At 37.7% G+C, this 25,914-nt stretch overlaps 1 protein-coding gene across 1 annotated transcript in view; it reads left to right on the forward strand.

Moving 5' to 3' along the window:
* The window catches only part of LOC150081033 (uncharacterized), a 278,288-nt gene that overhangs the window by 16,377 nt on the left and 235,997 nt on the right, over window positions 1–25,914 (forward strand). The window contains exon 3 of the mRNA XM_090380894.1: window positions 17,745–17,816. Coding sequence (XP_090237020.1) covers window positions 17,745–17,816 — 72 coding nt within the window. The remainder of the gene's footprint in view (window positions 1–17,744; window positions 17,817–25,914) is intronic.

Consider the following 25,914-nt stretch of genomic DNA (forward strand, 5'->3'; position numbering starts at 1 on the left):
CCCAATCCATTGATCACATGTGTGTAAAAAAAGAGTTCTTACGTTATTAATTTATATTCTGTCATTTAAAATTTGCATCCATAATGCATCTGTATGTCTCCCAGTATTTCAGTTTATTGTCTTGTCTTTAATTTTCTTATGTGTAGCTTTTCAATTTTTCTTTTAGTTTATACATTTTTTTTAGTAAAATTTCTTCTCCCCATTTCAAAATTACTTACATTAAAAGCATAGGAACAACTATAAGTGTGTTGTGTGATCTGATTACATAGTATTTCCCTCTATTACATGTTTACAATCTCTCACAGTGCACATGCTTTTGTAATTGATATGTCTTCATCTTGTCAGGAAAATTGCATCCCTCACAAAGTTATCTTTGTTTATTGGTTTGAAAACTGCATCCAGTCCATATAATTTTGCATATTCTCATGGTTTTCTCTCCAATCCCTTTTATTTATGAAATTGTGACAGTTTTTTAAATTTGTCCCTATTCTGTATTCTATTACTATAAAGTAGATTACCATTCCAAGGGCGCCTCTATAGCCAGGTGGGCAGGAGCAGCAGTGCGTAGCACATGCTTCTTGATTAGACCGGGGTTTGAGCCCGTGAGCCACCAAATACGGAGGATGCGGAAAGGTCAGGGAATGATCACCGCATATCCCTGGAGCAATATGGCCTTAGTTGCTAATGCTCCTAAAAACCAAACAACAACCATTCCAAATAAAATGAAATAAGATAACCATAATAAAATAAAGATAACCATTCCCAATTAAAGTAACTATTCCATTCTCTTCCATAATATAACATATCTCTGTGTATCCAATTTTTAGGAGCTTATAACATAGCCACATATATAAAAGTTTCTCATTAACCTCTCTCAGGCAGCAATGTAGAAATTAACAGCACTGTTTGCACTATAGAAATAAAATATAATTTTTATTTTATAGTGGGAATAGTTTTTATTTCTTATCCGAACGGTTGCTTCAAATGATTACAGAACTTAATTTTTAAAAATAAAAAATGTAATGCAGGGGATTAGTTTTTATTAAAAATTTCTTCACCGGTCAAGCCCTCTTTATATACTGCAAAAATATCTTATAAAAATACAATATATAACAATAAGCAGTGATAACAAAAAGATTTTTTTTTTTTTCTAATTAAATATTTCTCATAATTACTGCATTTATTTTTTAGAAAATTAATGTCATAGTGAATAGAGTTTTTCTCGCAATTTTTTTTTTAGTTAAGCCATCTCTAAATAAAAGTTCTTATTATATAAACTATTAGTTATTTTTATTTAATTTTTCAATCTAATTTGTTCTTCTTCTTCTTCTTGAACTTAGTGGATTTTAGTCTTATGAAGTCTGTACCATATTCTTGAGTTTTTTGAGTAACAAAAGACTTACTATAATGGTTACCAGCTCATCGATAGCTAGTCTGGTGGTACCCAAGTTTCCAGACAGAAATTATGCAGTTGGCATTTCCTCCACTTTTGGAATAGTTATACCGCTGTGACTCAGTTCCCTTCTCCTTTCTCAACTGAGCTTGAGACCAGCTATAGTGGAGTTTCTAATTGGTTCTAAATTATCTTCTGTATCTTCCTCGCTGTTCCAAACCTAGGGGTTGGGTCAGGTATATTAAAGCCCTCCATCATTTTCTATTTTATCTTCTGTCATTCCCTCCCACTCAATTCATTTCCACATCTTCTCTAATCTGATCTCTATCTTTTCTGGGGTCTTCCTCTCGGTCTCTTCTTGTCCATTTTCATCTTAAACATTCTTCTTGGTATTCTGTTCAAGTTCATTCTCTTCATGTGTCCAAACCATCTCAAACATGATGCAGTTATCTTCTCCCTCAAACTTTTTATTTCCAAGTTCATTCTAATGTCAATATTTCTAATTTTATCTCTTCTAGTTTTAACTAGCATAGTCCTTAATACTTTCATTTCCTTTGCTTGGATTTTTCTGGTATCCTTTTTATTCATCCTCCCCGTTTCAGCAGCATAGGTCAAAATATGCCTTATTTATCAGCTTTTTACACATCATTCATTGGAACTTCCTTAGCCCATAATGTGCTGTTAACATTACAGAAGAAACTCAGTTGTTATTCTCCTTGTTATTTCCATATCTAGGCTGCCATCCTTTGTTAATACACTCCCCCAGGTTCTTAAAATTGTTCACCATTTCCAACATTTCATTTCCTAATTTTATCCCTTTTACACTCATTTCTTCCACTCTGTCTACATCCCTTCGCTTTTTTTGGCTACTTATTTTTAGACCGTACCCACTGACTACACTTTCTCAATGCGTTAGTTTTTCTTGAAGTTCTTCCTCCTTGTTTTACCAGAGGACAACGTCATCTGAAAACATAGCTGTTCCACCTTTTTTATCATCCACTGCTACAAGGATATTGTCTACGATAATAATAAAAAGCAATGGTGACAATACACTACCCTGTTGAAGTCCATTGGACAATGAAAACCAATCTGAGTCCCCAAATTTTGTCCTCACACAACTTTCACACTTTGAATACATATTTTTAATCATCACAACCTCCTCCCTGACTATTACCATTTTCTCCAGACTTTACCACACTTTTTCTCTTTGCACACTATCGTATACTTTTTCAAGGTCTAAAAATACCAGAAAGAGGTTCTCTACAAACATCCAATGTCTTTCTAGCAATTCTCTTGCAGCAAATATTAGGTCAGTCATTGACTTTCCTCTTCTAAAACTATGCTGTTCTTCCGTCATTCTCTCTTCTATTTTATTCCTTAAACTTGTTTTGAGTATCCACAAAAATTTTGGCACAGTGGCATAATAAAGTGATTCCCCTATAGATGTTACATTCTCTTCTGGACCCTTTCTTAGGTTTGAAAAGAGATATATATTCTTTTCTCTTTCCAAATTAGACCGATAATATCATACAGCCATTTTAATCCAATACTGCCGACAGCCCTAATAACTTCAACTGGTAACTCATCAACACTAGGTGATTTTCTATTCTTCATCTTTTTCGTTGCTTCTTTTACTTCACTGAGACCAACTTTTGGACTCTCTTTTCGTACTGCAAATTCTTCTCTTTTTACACCATCTTCCTTTCTATTGACATTAGCATTAAACAGGGCTGTAAAATAGTCCTGCCACTTTTTCTTGATTTCCTTCTCATCCATGACTAATTTTCCACCCATATCAACTAGGAATCCTGGTTCTTTATTGTTCCTTTTCTTATTCCTCAACATCCCATATATTATTTTTCTATTTCCATCAGTTTGGTGTGACATAAGCACTGGGAAGCAAAAATTAGAGGAGTGTGTTTTAGGCCTAATGACTCTAATGAGTACAATGAACAATTATACAAAGAAATATAATGGGCCAGTAAATCCAATTGTATTGTAATGGGGGATTTTAACTTCCCAGATATTGACTGGAACTTGTGGGTTGCTCACTCACACACTAGCCAGACTTTTGTGGATTTATTGGATGATTGTTTTTTGTAAAAGCATGTTTGAGAGGCAACCAGAGTAGGTAATAGTCTTGATCTGATTATCAGCAGTGATTATCCGTGCATTAAGAATTTGCAGATGAAAGAACCACTAGATGGCAGTGATCACAGTGTGCTGATGTGGGATTTACTTAAAGATATAATTACCATCAGGGGTAAAGGGAAGGGTTTTTGCTTCCATAAAGGTGACTACAGTGGTCTCAGATAGTTTTTAAATTCTGTACAGTGGGACCAACTGATGATGTTACCAACAGCAAATTCCAAGTGGGAAGCATTCAAGGAATTAATCGTGGAAGCTACAAGGCATTTCATACTTATTAAGAAATATTGCTCAAGGTTTATGCCTAAATGGATATCAGATGAATTAATGCGGCTCGTGACAGAGAAGAAAAATGCATGGGATACATACAAATTATCAGGTGACACAGAAGCATATGGCAGATATAAGCTAGTCTACAATCAAGTCACAAAGGAGATTAGGCAAGCGAAGGTAGATTACGAGAAATCTTTGGCAAAGAACACAGAAAAACAACAAGGACTTCTTTACTTATATAAATTCTAAAAGAATTAATTAATTAAAATTAATTCTAAAAGAAAGGGGATGAATCAGATTGGTCCACTTGATATTGATGGTTTGGCTGTTGATGATCCTGCTCAGATAGCTGATAATCTGAATGAGTATTTTGCACCTACATTCACACATGAAGAGTTATTAAGGGAGGAAAATGCCAGTAGTTTATCAAACTGTAACGGTGCATAATGATTTTGTAACAAAGTGGAGGAGAAATTGCTGAAGTTAAACATAAGAAAGGCACTAGGAGTTGATGGGATCTATCCACTTATATTAGAGGAGGCAAAGGAACTAAGCAAACCGTTAGCCATAATTATAAGATCATCCTTGAACTCAGGGAGGTACCCATGAATTGGAGATGTGCAAATGTATTCCCAATTCACAAAGGGGAATCTAAGGGTGACACGAGTAATTACAGACCAATTATTTTAACTTTTGCTCCAGATAAAATAATGAAGTCACTGTTTAAAGATGCATTGCAGGATCATCTAGACAAGACTGCAGCAATAATTCAGGCACAGCATGGATTTGTTAAGGGAAAGTCTTGTCTGATAAATTTGATTGGATACTATGATGTGGTTACAAAGGAACTAGATGCAAAAAATAATTTTGATATCATATACTTTAATTTCAGGAAAGCTTTTGACACTGTTGTGCATGGAAGGTTACTGTACAAATTGGAGCAGTATGGTTTTAAGTGTAAGTTGCTACAATGGATAAAAGAGTGGGAGAAGACAGAGTGGTATTCAATGGACACTGCTCTTCGTGAACTAATGTTATTAGTGGAGTCCTACAGGGTTCAGTGTTGGGCTCACTGTTTTGTATATTTATCAATGATACTGATTAAGGCTTAATGTTGAGGTTTGCAGATGATACAAAGGTTGGCAGGATTGTTAATGACAGTAATGGCAGTGTGCTACTGCAACAGGCTCTAGAAAATTTGGGCAGATGGGCTGAGAAATGCCAACTGAAGTTTTAATATTGTCAAATGGAAAGTACTGCATATGGGTAGACGTAACCCCAGACGAACGTACCAACTGTGTGGTACTACACTTAGGGTGGTAGAAGATGAAAAAGACCTGGGAGTGATTGTGCAGTCAGATATGAAGTTTCTTGAGCAATGCAGACAGGCTAGCAGGTCATGGGGTATTGTCAATGATATACAGGAATTTTGCTAGCAGGGAAAAGGAGGATCCCTTTGTTATATGGCAGTGGTCAGGCTACAACTTGAGTACTGCATCAGGTCGCCTCTGTAGCCAGGTGGGAAGGAGCAGCAGTGCATAGCACACGCTTCTTGATTAGACTGGGGTTCGAGCCCGTCACCACCAAATACAGAGGATGCGGAAAGGTCAGGGAATGACCACTGCATATTCCCGGAGCAATATGGCCTTAGTTGCTAATGCTCCTAAAAACCAAATAACAAACAAACATACAAACAAACAGTACTGCATACAGGCCTGGAGGCTTCATTTTAGGAAGGATGTAGAGTTGCTTGAGCATGGACAGAGAAGGGCAACAAGATTGGTGAGGGGAACGAAGGGATCCTCTTGCCAAGAAAGGCTTAAATTCTGAAAATTGCATCTTGTGGAGACTAGGCACCTGCGAGCAGATGTGATTGAGGCCTTGAATGGGTTGAGCATGATGAATTCTGTTGGGATTCTTCCGCTTGCTCAGATTATGAACCCAAGAGGGCATAAATTCAAATTGAGGATAGACAGTTGTAGAGATGTGTGGAAATTTGCCTTTAGATAGCGGGTGATTAATTGCTGGAACAAATTTCCATCTGTTGTTGTGGAAGTAGATAACTTAAATAAATTCGGGGAGGAACTGGACAAACCTTTAGAGGGAATGGGTGTGTGAAATTGCTTGTTTTTTTGGTTGATGCTACATAAGCTTGTTTCTTGCATCACATGCCTCAAGTATTATTACTACTACTGGAACTATTAATATCATCCTCTAATTTTTGTGTAAACTCCATTCAACTTTTGTCCTTTTCCTCTTTTACCATTCTCTTTGCTTCTTTTTTCTTCTCATTATATGCCTTTCTGTCCTCTTCCAGTTTTGTTTTCATAAATTTTCTGAAAGCATTCTTCAATTTCACTGCCCTTCTAACCCTTTCATTCCACCAGTGCATCTCTTTCTTTTCTGATTCTTCCAGTTCTTCCACACACACCTGTACAGCAGTTTGTACATCACCATATTAAATTTTCCCCATTCCTCATTGACATCTTCTGTTATTGTATTTGGTATTCTCTCTTTGATCTTCTCTTCAAACTCCTCTCTTATCTCTTGATTCTGAAATTTCCAGATCTTTATCTTTTGTCCAGTTCTACTATTTTTATTTTTATTTTCAACTCTTATCTTAAATTTGGTCACCAACAGTCTGTGGTCACTGTCCATATTTACTAAGGGAATAAAATAAAATAATCTATTACTGTTTTATATCTTCTGTCCCAGCTGTATCTCGTTATCTTATGGCTTAGCTTCTTCTCAAACCAACTATTACTTATTTTTAATCCATTCCACGTGCACAGATCCACCAGCCTTTGGCCTTCTTCATTTCTTTGTCCATATCCGTAAGTTACAATAGCACTCTCCAACCACATTCTTTCTCTCCCTACCTGCGAATTTAAATCTCCCATAATTACCATGCTCTTTCCTAGGATGACACTTTCCAACTGCTCTACAAATCTGATCTCGCTGTCTTCTGCTCCTTGTCAGAGATAGAATTTTTTTCTGCCTGGTCTGTACTTGTTAACAGGACAGACTGCTTCTACAGGGATGGCATACAGTTAAATAGAAAGGGTGCAAGAATATTTGCTGATGCTATCGAAGCAGTGTTAGGTGGGATGGAAAACTGCTAGCTTGGGGGGATACAAGGACTAACAGATTAACAGTAGACACTGGCAGAGGAGAAAGTGATTCTTGCACTGCTTCTATTGGAATGAGCAGAAGCCTGGAAAACAAGATGCAGGAAGTTTCAGAGACTGTTGGGAGTCATTGCGGTACAAGTAAACACATGGGTTGTGTTAGGGTAGCTAAGAATAGGAACAGGTGCATGTATACTTGCGTGTACACCAATGCTATGAGTTTGGTAAATAAATTTGATGAATTTGAGGTATTGCTCAAAGCATCAAAGGCAGATATTGTTGGGATATCAGAGACGTAGTGTCACACAGATATAAGGAATGCAGAACTGGAATTTGGGGAGTACAACGTCTACAGAAAGGATAGACAGGATAGGAAGGGAGGAGGGGTTATGCTATTAGTTAAGAAACACATAAAATCCAAGGAAGTGAAGCCAGTCGACATCGCTGGACAGTGCAGTGTCGAGTCAGTTTGGTATGATATAAACATTGGGAGACCAAAATTGAGAGTAGGAGTGTGCTATAGGCCTAATGACTCTGATGAGTATAATAAGAAAATGTACAGGGAAATAGAGTGGGCCAGTAAATCAGAGAGTCTTATAATGGGGGATTTTAATTTCCCAGATATTGACTGGAATTTATGGGTTGGTCACTCACACACTAGCAAGGCTTTTGTGAATTTATTGGATGGTTGTTTTCTACATCAGCATATTCAGGAGGCAACTAGAGGGAGTAATATACTTGATTTGATTAGTGATTCTTCATTTGATTAGTGACTTGATTTGAAGTAGTGATTCTTCATGCATTACGAATCTGCAGATAAAGGAACCACTAGGTGGCAGTGATCACAGTGTGCTGAAGTGGGATTTACTCAAAGAGGTAACTACCATCAGGGTAAAGGGAAGGGTTATTGCTTTTGTAAACGCGACTACGATGGTCTGAGACAGTATTTAAATTCTATACAGTGGGACCAACTGATGATGTTACCAACAGCAAATTCAAAATGGGAAGCATTCAAAGAACTTATCTTGGAAGCTACTAGGCTTTACATACCAACTAAGAAATATTGTTCAAGGTTTAGGCCTAAATGGATATCAGATGAACTAATGAGACACATGGCAGAGAAAAAAATTGCATGGGATACATATAAATTAACACGTGACACAGAAGCCTATGATAGATATAAGCTTATCTGTAACCAAGTCACAAAGGAGGTTAGGCAGGCAAAATCAGATTATGAGAAATCTTTGGCAAAGGATGCAAAGAAAAACAGCAAAGAGTTCTTTACTTATGTAAACTGCCGACCGGGCTAGCCGAGTGGGTAAAGTACCTGCCCGGCAACCCAAAGGTCGCGGGTTCGATTCCCGCCTCGGGCTTGGATCAAAGTACTGCAAAAACCTTGGGAGGTGCAATATGGCCACAGAAGCTGATGCGCCAACAACTACCAAATCAAAAAAAAAAAAAAAAAACTTATGTAAACTCTAGAAGGAAGGGGATGAATCAGATTGGTCCACTTGATATTGATGGGTCAACTGTTGATGATCCTGCTCAGATAGCTAACAAACTAAATGAATATTTTGCATCGACATTTACACATTATGAGTTATTGAGCGAGGGGAATCCCAGAGGTGTATCAACTCTGGCAGTAAGCTAGAGAATCTTGTAATAACTGAGAGTAAAGTGGAGGAGAAATTGTGGAAGATAAACACAAGAAAGGCACCTGGGGTGGATGGGATCTATCCAGTTATTTTAAAGGAGGCAGCAAAGGAAGTAAGCAAACCCTTACCCATAATTATGAGAGCTTCCTTGGACTCAGGGGAGGTACCCATAGACTGGAGATGTGCAAATGTGACCCCAACTCACAAAGGAGGATCAAAGGCTGACACAAGTAATTATAGACCTGTGAGTTTAACTGCTTATCCAGGAAAATTAATGGAGACACTGGTTAAAGAAGCACTGCAGGATCATCTAGACAAGACTTCAGTTATAGCTTGGACACAGCATGGTTTTGTTAAGGGGGACGTCTTGCCTGACCAATTTGATTGGATACTATGATGCAGTCACAAAAGAGCTGGATGCAGGGAATAACTTTGATATTATATACTTGGATCTTAGAAAAGCTTTTGATATTGTTGCACATGGAAGGCTATTGCACAGATTGGAGCAGTGTGGCATTGGAGGCAAATTGCTGCTATGGATAAAGGGGTGGCTGAGGGGGAGAAGACAGAGAGTGGTAATCAATGGACACTGCTCATCGTGGTCTAATGTTATTAGTGGAGTCCCTCAGGGTTCAGTGTTGGGTCCATTATTGTTTTCTGTATTTATAAATAATATTGATGATGGTATATTAAGCTTAATGTCCAAGTTTGCAGACGATGCAAAGGTTGGCAGGGTAGTTAAGGACACTACAGACGCAATGCTGCTGCAACAGGATCTGGAAAAGTTGAGCAGTTGGGCTGAGAGGTGGCAAATGAAGTTTAACATTGACAAATGTGAAGTACTACATATGGGAAACAGCAACCCCAGAGCAAAATATCAACTCTGTGGTACTACACTGACAGTGGTACAGAATGAAAAGGACCTGGGGGTAATTGCACAGGCAGATATGAAGTTCTCTGACAGTGCAGACGGGCTGCAAGAGTAGCTCATGGTGTCTTGTCAATGGTACACAGGAATTTTTCTAGCAGAGATAAGGTGATGATTATTTTCTTGTATAAGGCAATGGTCAGGCCGTACATTGAGTATTGTATACAGGTCTGGATGCCTCATTTCAAGAAGAATGTAGAGCTGCTGGAACGAGTACAGAGAAGGGCAACAAGATTAGTGAATGGAAGAAAGGGTTGCTCTTATGAATAAATGCTTAAGTTTTGCAAATTACAGTGTCTGGAGACTAGGCACCGGCGAGGTGATCTGATAGAGGTGTATAAAGCCTTGAATGGTTTGAGCATGCTCAATGCTGATGGGATTCTTCCTCTTGCTCAGAATAATCACCTGAGAGGGCATAAATTCAAATTGAGGAAAGACAGATGTAGGATAGATGTATGGAAGTTTGCCTTTATCCAGCTGGTAGTTGGTTGGTGGAACAGACTTCCATCCCTTGTTGTGGAGGTTGATAGCCTAAATAAATTTAAGGCTCCGCTGGACAGGTATTTCGAATGAACGGAGGGGTGAAGTGGAAGGGTTTTTTTTTTTTTTTTTTTTTTTTTGGCTGATGCTTCATAAGCTTGCTTTCTTGCATGATATGCCTCTACTAATGCTAATGCTAAATCCTAAACATCCAATTTCCTTTCCTTCATCATATCAATTAACTCCTCCATTTTGCCTGTTAAAGAAAATATATACTTTACTATAGAAAATGCTAGTTTAGCACTTAACAGTTGTGTAATCAGTTTTTTGCCTTATTTTTGTCATTACACTGCTTATAAAATTGTTGAACACACAGAAAAAAAAAATAATAACAAATCACTTAGGATCTTAATGATACGCAAAAGCTGAATATCAGATGCTTGGAAAATGGAGCTAAGAACAGGGACAAAGGATTATTGTATATGAATACAAGAATTCATATACAAGAGGACACCAAATCAGATAGGCCCCTGTAGGATAGAACTTTGAATATTTGGATTTATATAGAACCCACATAAATGGTAACATGAATGGTAAATGGGAACCCACCACATGAATAGGTAATTTGCAACAGTCTTTACAGTTGAAAGTGTTCGGTTTCTTGAAGAGCTAGTTTCACATAAAGTATGTTCATTTTTTTAGATTTAAAATGTCCAGTAGATATAAAATTCTCATTTTTTTCTGGGATTAAGAAAGGAAATATGTACACTATGACTTTGTGAACAAGTTTCTGTGAAAGCTAACATCATCATGAAATCTTGCTCCCTTTTTTTCCTTTTCCAAGGGAAAAGAAAAAAGGAGTGAGAAACAATTGATAAGTGGTTGATGTGGTATTCTACTACTCACTTCACATATAAATTACATTTCTAGAGATAAATTTTAATAATTTGAATGTTACCACGTGAATAATTAGTTTATTGATAAGAAAAGAATAAATTATTACAGCTTTTCCCTAATTAGTTCCAATATTAAAATTAAAAAGTGGCTGTATTTCTTATTTCCATATTTAATTCTTTCTTTGGGTGGGTTTTATGTTCTAAAGTTAATTTTATGAGACCACTACTGAACTTTATTCTGCAATAAGGGAGAACAAACTAGAACTACTAACTAACTCAGGTAAGCTAATTGAATTTTTATAAATATTAGGGAAATGCTGAAAAGTTTATATAGATTTGGGATTATGCTATAGACCTAATGATTGTGGTGAATATTATGATAGTTTTTTTAAATTTTCAGTTTTCAATATTAGATTTTATGAAATGCAACAATAATATTAACCCTTTGCAGTCTGATATTGCAGTTGCCATAACAGGCGATGTTGCTGATTATAAAATTTGTTTTCTGCTGTGCTGGTATAATTTTTGTGCTGCCATCTGTTTATGCTTTATGTAAACAATTTAAAAAACTAAACTGATGTTTGTATTAAATTTTTAATAGCAGGCAGCAATGGTTTTTCTTTATTTTAAAAGTTACAATGTTTTATACTCTGTATTAGAAGTGAAGTATTAGTGAAGCAAATGATGCAAGAAAGCAAGCTTATGGAGTATCACCAAAAAAAAAAAAAAAAAAAAACCAACTACCCATCTCCAAGAATTTGACTAGCTCTTCCTTGAAGAGCTAGTCAAATTCTTGATTTTATTCAAACTACCCTCTTCTGCAAAAACAAATGAAAGTTTGTTCCAGCGATCAACTATCCACTGGTGGATGGTAAGCTTCTGCACATCTATCCCACAACTTTCTTTCCTCAATTTGAATTTATGCTCCCTCTTGTGTAGTCTCAGCAAGAGGAAGAATTCCATAAACATTGACCTTACCCAATCCATTCAAGTCCTTAAACACCACAATCAGATCTCTTCACAGGTGCCTAGTATCCAGATGCTGTAATTTGCAGAACTGAAGCCTTTCTTGGTATGAGCACCCATTTGTTCCTTTTACCAATCTTGTTGCCCTTATCATATATCTAGACATAACATCAACATCTTGTAAAATCCTCTCTGAAAAAGCTTTTCAGAAGGGATTTTACAAAAAGAAATTGTTAAATCAAAAAAAAAAAAAAAAAAACTAATATAAAGGAATAGTGGTTTGAAGAAGGGACAGACAGAATTCTGTTTCTCCAGATTGCATTTAACAGAAAGAGATTCCTGTCAATATTTTGGACTTGTTGCATCTCTGTTTACCAATAAAATGGATAACAAAAGGAATTCAAAGTAGGTTATCTAGAGTAAAAATAATTCTGGCTATCTGAATGAAAAATTTTATGAATAGAGTAAAAAGTAGGTTATCTAGAGTAAAATTAATTCTGGTTATCTGAATGAAGAATTTTATGAATATTTTGTTCTAGGAAGGAATATTGCATTAGATAAAATTACTATTGGTTTTAAAGGTAGAATTTAACTAACATGTTGTAATCTTCAAAACCTAACGAATTAGGTCTTTGTGTATTTATATCAGCTGCTTGGAAACAGGTTACCTTTCAGTTGTTGTACCATATTTTGAAATGCCTACCACTGGTATCTTGATAAGGCCAGGCTCGATTTTCACTGTAAGGAATATGCTTCATCTCATTAGCATTTGCAAGGGCACATGATGCAAGAAAGCAAGTTCTTCAGCCAAAAAAAAAAAAAAACACTCCCTTCTTATTTCACCCATTCACTCGTTCCAAATGTTTGTCCAGTTCTGCCTTGAATCTGTTTAAGCTATCAACTTCTACAACAACAGATGGAAGTTTGTTCCAGCAATCAACCACCTGCTGGCTAAAGGCAAACTTCCGCACATCTATCCTACAGCTGTCTTTCCTCAATTTGAATTTATGCCCTCTCAGGCAATTATTCTGAGCAAGAGGAAGAATCCCATCAGCATTGAGCATGCTCAAACCATTCAAGGCTTTATACACTTCAATCAAATCGCCCAAATTACGATGTCTCCAGACATCGTAATTTGCAAAACTTAAGCCTTTCTTCATAAGAGCAACCCTTTGTTCCATTCATTAATCTTGTTGCCCTTCTCTGTACTCGTTCCAACAGCTCTACTTCCTTCTTAAAATGAGGCCTGTATACAGTACCCAAGGTGTGGCCTGACGATTGCCGCATCCAAAAACTTTCTTCATGGTAATGAGGGTAATAGATTTTGTTTATTCACTGACTGATTTTATGCTGGTATCCAACTAGCAGACCTTCATGAACTGAATATGCACCTAAAAGGAACTATTATGGAAACCACGAAGGGATTGCTATCAGAGATAAAGACCACAAAGAAAATTGAAAAGTACAGGATTGTTGTTTTTCGAAAATAGAATAAAGCATAGAAAGACAAAAGAACAGTATGTATGCTTTCTGGCTTTTTATAATACCAAACTAAAGCAACAGGAAAAGTAAACAGAGGGGGAAAAGCTACTCACTATTTGAAAATAAACAAGAAATATGGACAGCTATACTATAAACATCTGACCATTACTGTGCTAGTTGTTTGTTCAGTTGAAAATCAATGAAATTGTGGAGGAAGTTGTTTTTCTGGCTTTTAGAAGTCTTAATTATGAAGAGTTTCTTCTTGATGAAGAACCTTTGTCACAAACAGTTTTGAAAGAAAATGCTTGTTCAGCTAGTAGATGTTCAAAATAAGAACATTTTGAACATTTTTTCTAGATCAAGGCTGTCGAGTTTAGATACAGCATATGGATTGAATGTTAGTCTTCATTTTGGTATGAAAGATGAGAATCCAAATAAGAAAAAAGTCTGTCCAATATGTAGTTGTAGAGGAGTGGGAGAAATTAAAGTTTAGTAATTTGAGACAAAGTAATTTGAGGGTCTTAGAGGGGAACAGGTATCCTGTGTGTTATCAGACACTCAGCCTAAAACACTGATGGATCCAATATCTCTCTATTACAGAAGATTTAGGAGAAGTCCGGTTGGCCTGCCTCCCTAAAATCCACTCATGCACACCTTCTCGATGGTAAGCCCTGTTACGTCACTTAGGTGGCAACGAACGTGTAGAGTGGTTCTCTTCAAGACGCCTGGTCAGCGTGAAGAGGAAAAGACCAAACCCTCCAGCAATGAGAACACAACAATACAAATGGCCCTCAGTCCCCAGCAGCTTTCACTCTCCCTCTTACGGCAGCGAGAGGATCAGAGTGGAAGCAGAGGGTGCTAAGAATCTCTGGGTACGAACAGGCTGCCATGCACGGAAATTGAACTTGGCCTGTTATAACGTACGATCACTCATCGGTGAAGACAGGATATTAGAGCTGGAAAAGGAATTAGAAAATGTGAATTGGAATATCATCGGTTTGGCTGAAACAAGAAGAAGAAATTAGTAAATTAATAAGAGGAGTTTACCTCAATATAGTACGTGGAACACTTCCGTATGATACCCTCCAGAAATTAGAACGGAAAAAACGAAAAAATCGACAACTTACCGGTACATTAAAGTAAAATATAAATAATTAAATAATCAATTTAACACAATTCAAAATCAATTCAAAACAATTAAAATTCAAATTAACGCAATTTTACTAATATTATTATCAACGTAGAACATATTGAGTATTACAGCTCTGATTCATACTATCTAAAGAAGAAGAAATGAATCACTTATAAGTTTATCAAGTGGAAATCTGCTGTACACCAATGGAAACAGTGAAAGGAGTGAAGGTGGAGTTGGGTTTCTGGTCCATAAAGATTTTAAAAACAACATTTTGGAATTCAAAAGTACATCACCAAGGGTGTCAAGACTAATACTCAAGATTTCGAAGAGGTACAAGCTAAAGATTATAATGATTTATGCACCAACATCGAGCCATGATGATGAAGAGGTTGAAGAAATGTACACTGAAATTGAGAGTCTTCTAGATGAGCAGAAAACCCACTACACTATTATTATGGGGGACTTCAACGCTAAGGTTGGAAAAAGGCAAAACAGCGCAGAAAGAGGAACTATAGGAAATTTTGGAATTGGTGAAAGAAATAAAAGAGGTGAAAGACTTGTGGAATTTGCAGAATCTCAAGGAATGTCAGTAATGAACACTTTTTTCAAGAAAAGGGTGAACAGAAAGTGGACATGGAAGAGTCCAAATGGATTAACAACTAATGAAATCGACTTCATCCTCACTAACAGAAGATATATTGTGAATGCTGTTACCGTCCTGAATAAGGTAAATGTTGGAAGTGATCACAGAATGGTAAGATGTACACTTGATATAGATGTAGGAAAGGAAAGAAAAAAACTGACTCGAGTAAATAATACAAAGGTCTTTGAAATAACAGAGGAGGAGAAAAAGCAGTATGTACTGGAACTTAAGAACAAGTTTGAGCTTCTGCAGACTTCTCAGGACCAAGATATCGACGAGGAATATTACAACTTTCTGAAAGTGATAAAGCCCAAGAAACCTATAGGGAAACAGAAATCCAAAGAAGAAAAAATTAGTCAAGAAACACTTGTCATGATGAACCAAAGACGACAAATGAAGAGCAAGAAAAACACTGACAGGGAGAAAATTGAGTATACTGAGTTATGCAAAGCCATTAGAAAGAGACTCAGAGAGAACATAAGAAGATTTAACACAAGAAAAGTAGAACAAGCATTAAGGGAAAACAAAGGATTTAAATCAGCAGCCATGAGCAGTAATACAGAAAAACAAATGATACTGAAACTGAGGAATAGTGATGGTGTACTTATAAACAGCAGAGAAGGCATAATTCAAATAGCAGAAGACTACTATAGAGAATTATACAAGGAGCGAGGGAATGATACCAGCAGTGGGGAAGATGAATTGCAAAGTAGCAACACATACTACATACCCAATATTCTTCCTGATGAAGTAGAACATGCATTGAAGAAAATGAAGAATCGGAAAGCCCCTGGGGAAGATGAAGTTACTGTAGTTAAAATGTTGTTAAAATTGGGAGGAAGAGACATAACACAAAAACTGGTAAGGCTCTTCACAAAGTGCATTAGAAAAGGTGTGATGCCTAAGCAGTGGAATAATGCAATCATAGTTTTGCTGCATAAGAAAGGAGATAAATCAGAAATTGGAAATTATAGACCAATTAGCTTGTTATCCCATATCTACAAGTTGTTCACAAGGGTCATTACTAACAGATTAGAAAGAATACTTGATGAGAATCAACCGAAAGAGCAAGCTGGCTTTAGGACAGGATTCTCAACTATGGATCACCTTCACGTAATATCACAGCTAATGGAGAAAGCAAATGAATATAAAACACCATTATGCCTGGCATTTGTGGATTATGAAAAGGCATTTGACTCCATACAGCATAAGGCAATGTTTCGGGCACTGGAAAGACAAGGCATAGATACTCCATATATTATGATTTTGAAGAAAATATATGAGAGTGCTACATCCTTTATTAGACTAGACAAAGACAGTAGCAAATTTAAAATCGAGAAAGGAGTTCGACAAGGAGACACAATATCTCCGAAGCTGTTTACTGCTGCCCTTGAGGAAGCTTTCAGAAGATTAGACTGGTCGCAGAAAGGAGTCAACGTGAACGGAGAGTACCTAAACCATTTACGATTTGCAGATGACATTGTGGTCATAAGCCACGATCCCAAAGAATTAGAGGAAAATCTTAATCAGTTATGCACAGTTAGTAAGGATTTTGGACTAAAGATGAATATGGCTAAAACAAAAGTAATGATGAACAAGTATGCCACGGAAAGGGAAATAATGATTGAAGGAGCAGTAATTGAAAAGGTGGAGTCATATACTTATCTGGGACAAGTTATTAGCTGGAATAATGATAAATGGCTGGAAGTCAAGAGAAGAATAAATTTTGGATGGATAGCATTCAGGAAATATAGTCACATACTGAAGAGCAATATCCCAGTTTGTCTGAAACGTAAAATAATGAATCAATGTATACTCCCCACCATGACTTATGGAAGTGAAACTTGGGCACTCACCAAAAGAATGGAAGAGAAGCTAAGAACTACACAGCGAAGAATGGAACGAATCATATTGGGAATCAGACTGTTAGATAAGAAGAGAAACACATGGATTAGGCAGCAAACTCAAGTAAAGGACATTCTTATCAAAACTAAAGATCTAAAATGGTCTTGGGCAGGACACATAGCTCGAAGACATGATGACAGATGGACTAAGAAAATAACAGAATTGTACCCAAGAGGAGCTAGAAGAAAACCTGGAAGACAAAGGCGGAGATGGATAGATGAAATTCATGAGTTTTTGAGTAGTAAATGGATGGCCAGTGCTCAAAACAGAAGGAACTGGAAAGTTGCTGGAGAGGCCTTCATCCTGCAGTGGATTGAAAATGGCTGATGATGATGAATTTGAGACATGCTCATGAAAACTAGAATTTCAGGATTTTGAAAGTTTTCAAGATATGCTGCACATGAAAATTACACAAATAATTAACATATAAAGAATTTTTAAAATGTTGTACTGCAAAATTTTATATTAACTCTTGCAAATCCAGAAATAATTTTTGAACATCACATTTCAAGTAGTAGTCTTTTTTTTTTCTCTCCCCCCCTCCCCCTCCCCCTCCCCAGAATTTTGAGCTGGTCTGCATGGGGAAGACAGTGAAAATAATTTTGAACAGCAAAGGGTTAATAGCAGGCATACATTATTTATATGTTGTCATATTAGCAACTAAAGCCACAACACAATTACTTTTAGTAAACTGTGACCAACTTTATTTTAGGTCATACTCCAAGTGGACATTTGAAAAGTGTCTTAACACATGGAAAAGGAATGCTTAAGGCTCTTTTAAAAGGCAAGTTTTTACTAAACTGTTCTTTAGTTGTTTTTACATATGTACGGTTGGTTTTTTTATGCAGCCATCCCACTGCAGCGACTCGTTTGTGAGACCCTCTCCACAATGACCAGTTCTGCACACTGTGTGACTTGTTTCAATAAGGCATGTATAAAATGTCTAGTGAGGATGATAATATATTTGCCATGACAATGTTTTGGTATTTGAAATATCCATATTTTTAACCTTAGGATATTGCATTAAAGTATTGTATTAAATTTTTTATTTATTACAATATGAATAGCCATATTACTTAATGTTACATGATGCACATTATAATCCATTTCTCTTTGTATTAATGTGCTGAAATATAAATAATTATTAGTAACAAACATCCTTATTTGTCTATTATGTGTACTCTTAATAAATATATGTATGCAGTCAGACAAGGGTGAATTTGGCCTGTTTGTATATTTGGAAAAATCCAGAAGGCCTTGTGGATTGTGTAGGCTAATGGCCAGTAAGCACTGCTGAAATTTTGTGTAATGAAACTAGTGAATATATAACAGTTGGATGATAGTATTAGTATAAGCCATATTGTGCAAGGAAACCAGAGGCATTTGCTGCAACAGCCAAAAATAAATAAATCTTCTTCCAGTCACTTAGCTCCTTGAGGAGCTGTTGTGGCCACCAACTGTATTGATCTTGTATGCTACGAGTGGCATCACAAACTGTCATGTCCAGAAGGTTACCAATCCCATCCTTCCACTTAGTTGCAGGTCTTCCTCTGCTCCTCTTTTCCTTGATTTTTCTTTCCATTATATTCTTCAACAGAAAGTTATCCCTCCTTGCTATGTGTCCAAAACATTTGAGTTTTCTTCTGTTGATGCTACGAAGAAGAATTTTAGGCCTGCCAATTTTATTAAATACCCATTAATTTGTTCTTCAATCAAGGTAAGAAATTACAGTATTCTCCTGTAATATCACATTTTAAATACCTCTATTTTCTTCTGGTCAACTCTTTTCAGATTCCATCCTTCACATCCATAAGTGGCAACTGGAAAAAATAATGAATCAGTGATTCTCAGTTTCATCTTTAGGGGCAGATCTTGATCTCTCCATAATTTCGTCAGATCGGTGACCAACGTTTTAGCAATTACCTATTTCCTCTGCATCATTTGAGCAGTCACCATTTTTCTTTATTCTTGATCCTAAGCAATCAAATCCATCAACATCTTCGATATCGTACCCATTAATTGTCACTTTGTTGGAACCAAGATTATTACCACTCACCATAATTTTAGTTTTACTTGCATTCAGAAACAGTCCTTTTTTCTTACTTGCTTCACATACTGTCTTCAGAGTTAAATCCTTGGAATTACAAATTAGCATAGTATCATCTGCATAACAAAGGTTGTTTATCTTCAGACCACCAATTTTTATGCCAGTGTGTAAATCTTCTAAAGCTTCATGCATGATATATTTGGCATAAAGATTAAAAAGGTGAGATGACAAAATGCAGCCCTGACTGACACCTTTACCAATTTTGAAAAGGTCTCTGTTTCTCATATTGGTTCTTTCCTTCCTGTTCCTGGTATTATAGCTTAATCAGCTGAATTATGTAGATTGGGAATCCCATATTAGTCATCGTTTCCCATAGTTTCTCATTTTGGACACAATCAAATACTATTGAATAATCTATGGGGAAACGCGGTGGTCATTCCCTGACCTTTCCGCATCCTCCGTATTTGGTGGTCACGGACTTGAATCCTGGTCTAATCAAGAAGCTTGTGTTATGCACTGCTGCTCCTGCCCACCTGGCTATGGAGACGCCACTCGTGAGTTAGTGACAACCTCGTAATTAACCTCAACATTTCAATGTACCCTTGCTGCCTCCCTCAAAATTATTGGTATGTGCTATTAACTCCAGGAGCCTTACTTGCCTTTTTAATTTTTTATAATAAGTAATCTTATGAAATTTCAGTATTTCCAATATCATGCTTCTTTGCTTTGCTCACACTTTTTTTTTTTTTTTGCCGGTGTCAAAATTCTCTTTATTATTTGGAGCAGTTGCTTCGCTTGCACAGTTTACCCTTATTGTAAAGGGCTTTCCTTCTGTAAATATTAATGAAAAGTTCTTCTTCAGTGAGCATTAGTAGAGGCATATGATGCAAGAAATCAAGCTTATGCAGCATCAGCAAAAAAAAAAAAAACCCTCACATCCAAATGCCTGTCCAGCTCAGCCTTAAATTTATTTAGGCTATCAACTTCCACAACAAAAGATAAAAGTCTGTTCCACCATTCAACTACCTGCTGGCTAAAGGCAAATTTCTGCACATCTATTCTACAACTGTCTTTCCTCAATTTGAATCTGTCCCCCCCCCTCAGGTTATTAATCTGAGCAAGAGGAAGAATCCCATCAGCATTCAGCTTGCTCAAGCCATTCAAGTCCTTACACACCTCAATCAGATCACCTCGCAGGTGCCTATTCTACAGGTGCAGCAATCTGCAGAACTTAAGCCTTTCTTGGTAAGAGCACCCCTTTGTTCCCCCTCACCAATCTTGTTGCCTTTCTTTGTACTCGTTCTAGCAACTCTACATCCTTCCTAAAATGAGGCCTACTGACCTGTACACAGTACTCTAGGTGTGGCCTGACCATTGCCTTGTATAACAGGATAATCACCTCCCTGTCCCTGCTAGCAAAATTTTTATATATCATTGACAAGACTCCATGACCTGCCCTGGAACCCGTCTGCACTCCTCGGTGAACTTCATATTCGACTGCACAATTGCACCCAGCTCTTTTTCACATCCCTGAGTGTAGTACCACAGAGTTGGTACATTTCTCTTCTGTTATTGTTATCCAAATGCAGTACTTTGCATTTGTCAATGTTAAATTAACCCCAGGGGCTCACATCTGGTGAGTATGGGCTTGGTACACCCAGGGTCCTGAGCTGGATATCATCATTCTTCTCTTTCTTGGTGATTTCCTTCTACTTTTGACTCTCTCTCTCTCTCTCTCTCTCTCTCTCTCTCTCTCTCTCTCTCTCTCTCTCTCTCTCTCTCAGGGTTACTCGGGAACTTTTTTTTTTTTTTTTTTCCTGGTGCAGCATAAGCCTCAGGCTTCCTTGCATCATATGGATATTAATAATAATAATAATAACTTCAGTTGCCACTTCTCAGCCCATTTGTCCAACTTATCTAGTTCCTGTTGGAGTAGTATACTGTCTTTACTGTCATTAACAACCCTGCCAACCTTTGTATCATCTCAAACTTGGACATTAAACCTGATATACACCTTCATCAGTATCATTGATAAATATACAAAACAACAATGAGTCCAACACCGAACCCTGGGGAACTCCACTAATAACATTTGTCCATGAAGAGCAGTGTCTATTGATTACCACTCTCTGTCTTCTCCCACTCAACTGTCACTTTATCCATTGTACCAACTTACCCGTAATGCTATATCTCTCCAATTTGTACAGCAGTCTTCCATGTGCACATCACACTTAATGTTAAGTTTGCATATGATTCAAAGCCATGGTGGTTAATAATAGTAATAAAGGTGTGCTACTAAAACAAGATCTAGAAAAACTAGGCAGATGTGCCTGAAAAAAATGGCAATTTAAGTTGAAAATGCAAGGTACTACACAAGGGTAGCAGTAATCCCAGATTAATGTACCAACTTTTTTTTATGTTTAACTTCAACAATTTCTCCTCAACTTTGCTCTCAGTTATTACAAAATCACTTAGCTTCCTGTTAGAGTTAGCATTAGCATTAGTAGAGGCATATGATGCAAGAAAGCAAGCTTATTCAGCATCAGTCAAAAAAAAAAAAAAAAAAAAAAAAAACACAACCACTACTCCCATTTCACCCCTCTGTTTGTTCGAAATACCTGTCCAGCTGAGCTTTACATTTGTTTAGGCTATCAAATTCAACAACAAGTGATGGAAGTCTATTCCACAAACCAACTGCCCGCTGGCTAAAGGCAAATTTCCGCACATCTATCCGACATCCGTCCTTCCTCAATTTGAATTTATGCCCTCTCAGGTGATTATTCTGAGCAAGAGGAAGAATCCCATCGACATTGAGCATGCTCAAGCCATTCAAAGCCTTATACACCTCTATCAGATCACCTCGCCGATGCTTAGTCTCCAGACTCTGTAATTTGCAAAACTTAAGCCTTTCTTCGTAAGAGCAACCCTTTGTTCCATTCACTAATCTTGTTGCCCTTCTCTGTACTCGTTCCAGCAGCTCTACATCCTTCTTGATATGAGGCCTCCAGACCTGTATACAGTACTCAAGGTGTGGCCTGACCAATGCCTTATACAAGGGAATATTCACATCCCTATCCCTGCTAGAAAAATTCCTGTATATCATTGACAAGACACCATGAGCTACTCTTGCAGCTTGTCTGCACTGCTCAGAGAAATTCATATCTGCCTGCACAATTACCCCCAGGTCCTTTTCATTCTCTACCACTGTCAGCGTAGTACCACAGAGTTGATACGTTGATCTGGGGTTACTGTTTCCCATATGTAGTACTTTACATTTGTCAATGTTAAACTTCATTTGCCACCTCTCAGCCCATCTGCTCAACCTTTCCAGATGCTGTTGCAGCAGCATAGCATCAGTAGTGTCCTTAACAACCCTGCCAACCTTTGTATCGTCTGCAAACTTGGACATTAAGCCTGATATACCATCATCAATATCATTTATAAATACAGAAAACAACAATGGATCCAACACTGAACCCTGAGGAACTCCACTAATAACATTAGTCCACGTTGAGCAGTGTCCATTGATTACCACTCTGTCTTCTGCCACTCAACCATCCCTTTATCCACAGCAGCAATTTGCCTCCAATGCCACACTGCTCCTATTTGTGCAGCAGTATTCCATGCGCAACAGTATCAAAGGCCTTTCTAAGATCCAAATATATAATATCAAAGTTATTCCCTGCATCCAGTTCTTTTGTGACTACATCATAGTATCCAATCAAATTGGTCAGACAAGACCTGCCCTTAACAAAACCATGCTGTGTCTGAGCTATAACTGAATTCTTTTCCAGATGATCCTGCAGTGCTTCTTTAACCAGTGCCTCCATTAATTTTCCTGGAACCGAAGTTAAACTAACAGGTCTATAATTACTTGTGTCAGCCTTTGATCCTCCTTTGTGAATTGGGGTTACCTTTTGCACATCTCCAGTCTATGGGTACCTCCCCTGAGTCCAAAAAAGCTCTCATAATTATGGCTTGGGGTTTGCTTACTTCCTTTGCTGCCTCCTTTAATATAACTGGATAGATACCATCCACTCCGGGTGCCTTTTTTATGTTTATCCTCAACAATTTCTCCTCCACTTTCCTCTCAGTTATTAGAAAATCATCTAGCTCACTGCCAATGTTTACTTCACCTACGACATTCCCCTTCCTGAATAACTCATCATGTGTGAATGTAGATGCAAAATACTTGTTTAGATTGTTAGCCACCTGAGCAGGAACCTCAACTGTTGAACCATCAACATCCAGTGAACCAATCTGATTCATCCCTTTCCTTCTTGAGTTTAAATAGGTAAAGAACTCTTTTCTGTTTTTCTTTGCATCCTTTGCCAAGGATTTCTCATAATCTGCCTTTGCCTACCTAATCTAATTTGTGACTTGGTTACAGACCAACATATCTATCATAGGCTTCCATGTCACCCATTAATTTGTATGTATCCCATGCATTTTTCTTCTCTGCCATATGTCTCATTAGTTCATCTGACAACCATTTAGGCCTGAACCTTGAACAATATTTCTTGGTTGGTATGTAAAGCCTGGTAGCTTCCAAGATTATTTCCTTGAATGCTTCCCATTTTGAATTTGCTGTTGGTAACATCATCAGTTGGTCCCACTGTATAGAATTTAAATACTGTTTCAGACCATCATAGTCGCCTTTACGAAAGCAAAGACCCTTCCCTTTACCTATGATGGTAGTTAACTCCTTGAGTAAATCCCACTTCAGCACACTGTGATCACTGCCACCTAGTAGTTCCTTTATCTGCAGATTCTTAATGCGTGAAGAATCACTACTGATAATCAGGTCAAGAGTATTACTCCCTCTAGTTGCCTCCTGAACATGCTGGTGTAGAAAACAATCATCCAATAAATCCAAAAAAGCCTTGCTAGTGTGTGAGTGACCAAACCACAAATTCCAGTCAATATATCTGGGAAATTAAAATCCCCCATTATAAGACTCTCTGATTTACTGGCCCACTATTTCTCCGAACAGTTTCTTATTATACTCATCAGAGTCATTAGGCCTATAGCACACTCCTACTCTCAATTTTGATCTCCCAATGCTTATGTCACACCAAACTGACTCGACACTGCCCTGTCCATCGATGTCGACTGGCTTCACTTCCTTGGATTTTATGTTTTTTAACTAATAGCACAACCCCGCCTCCCTTCCTATCCTGTCTAACCTTTCTGTAGACGTTGTACTCCCCAAATTCCAGTTCTGCATTCCTTATATCTGTGTGACACTACGTCTCTGATATTCCACCAATATCTGCCTTTGATGTTTTGAGCAATACCTTAAATTCATCAAATTTATTTACTAAACTCCTAGCATTGGTGTACACGCAAGTATACATGCACCTGTTTCTATTCTTAGCTGCCCTAACACAACCCATGTGTTTACTTGTTCCGCAATGACTTCCAGCAGTCTCTGAAATATCCTGCATCTTGTTTTTCAGGCTTCTGCTCATTCCAATAGAAGCAGTGCAAGAATCTCTTTCACCTCTGCCAGTGGCTACTGTTAATCTATTAGTCTTTGTCTCCCCGCAATCTAGCAGTTTTCTGACCCACCTAACACTGCCTCGATAGCATCAGCAAATATTCTTGCACCCTTTCTATTTAAGTGTATCCCATCCCTGTAGAAGCAATCTCTCTGGTAACAAGTACAGTCCAGGCTGAAAAAAATTCTACCCCTTCAGCTTTGCACAATCTTTCCAGGGCCGAATTGATCGACAAGGCTCTCATCATATACTCCTTCCTATCGTGTCTGGGCAGAATTGCAGACACTTTCAAATTCAACCCTACTTCACGGCTTTTTTTCAGCAGTGACCTGTACTTGTTAAGTAATTCCGCTGGTCAACTACTCTTAATATCATTAGTGCCAACGTGTACAACTGTATCACCTTTTGTGCCCTTAAAAGATGATATCCGCTCTACAACGTAGTAGTAGTAGTGACATGTGATGCAAGAAAGCAAATGTATGAGCTTATGCAGCATCAGCCAACCAAAAAAAAAAAAAAAAAAAAAAATCACACCATTCCCTCCAAATGCCTGTCCAGTTCCTCCTTAAATTTATTCAACCTATCAACTTCCACAATGACAGATGGAAGTTTGTTCCAGCAATTAACCACCCGCTGGCTAAAGGCAAATTTCCGCACATCTATTCTACATCTGTCTTTTCTTAATTTGAATTTATGCCCCCTTAGGTTCGTAATCTGAACAAGTGGAAGGATCCCATCAGAATTCAGCGTGCTCAACCCATTCAAGGCCTTATATACCTCAATCAGATCACCGCGCAGGTGCCTAGTCTCCAGCCACTGCAATTTGCAGAACTTAAGCCTCTCTTGGTAAAAGGATCCCTTCATTTCCCTCACCAATCTTGTTGCCCTTCTCTGTACACGCTCAAGTAAATCTACATCCTTCCTAAAATGAGGCCTCCAGACCTGTACGCAGTACTCAAGGCGTGGCCTGACCATTGCCTTATACAGAGGGATAATCACCTCCTCTTCCCTGCTACCAAAATTCCTATATATCATTGACAAAACCCCATGACCTGCCCTGGCAGCCTGTCTGCATTGCTCAGAAAACTTCATATCTGCCTGCACAATTACTCCCAGGTCTTTTTCATTTTCTACCACCTTAAGTGGAGTACCACACAGTTGGTACGTTTCTCTGGGGTTACTTCTACCCATATGCAGTACTTTGCATTTGTCAAGGTTAAACTTCAGTTGCCACTTCTTAGCCCATCTGTCCAAATTATCTAGATCCTGTTGCAGTAGCACACTGCCATTACTGTCATTAACAACCCTGCCAACCTTTGTATCATCTGCAAACT

The sequence above is a fragment of the Mastigoproctus giganteus genome, chromosome 9 (assembly GCF_048544385.1).
Source record: "Mastigoproctus giganteus isolate SK-2022 chromosome 9, ASM4854438v1, whole genome shotgun sequence".
Taxonomy (NCBI): domain Eukaryota; kingdom Metazoa; phylum Arthropoda; class Arachnida; order Uropygi; family Thelyphonidae; genus Mastigoproctus; species Mastigoproctus giganteus.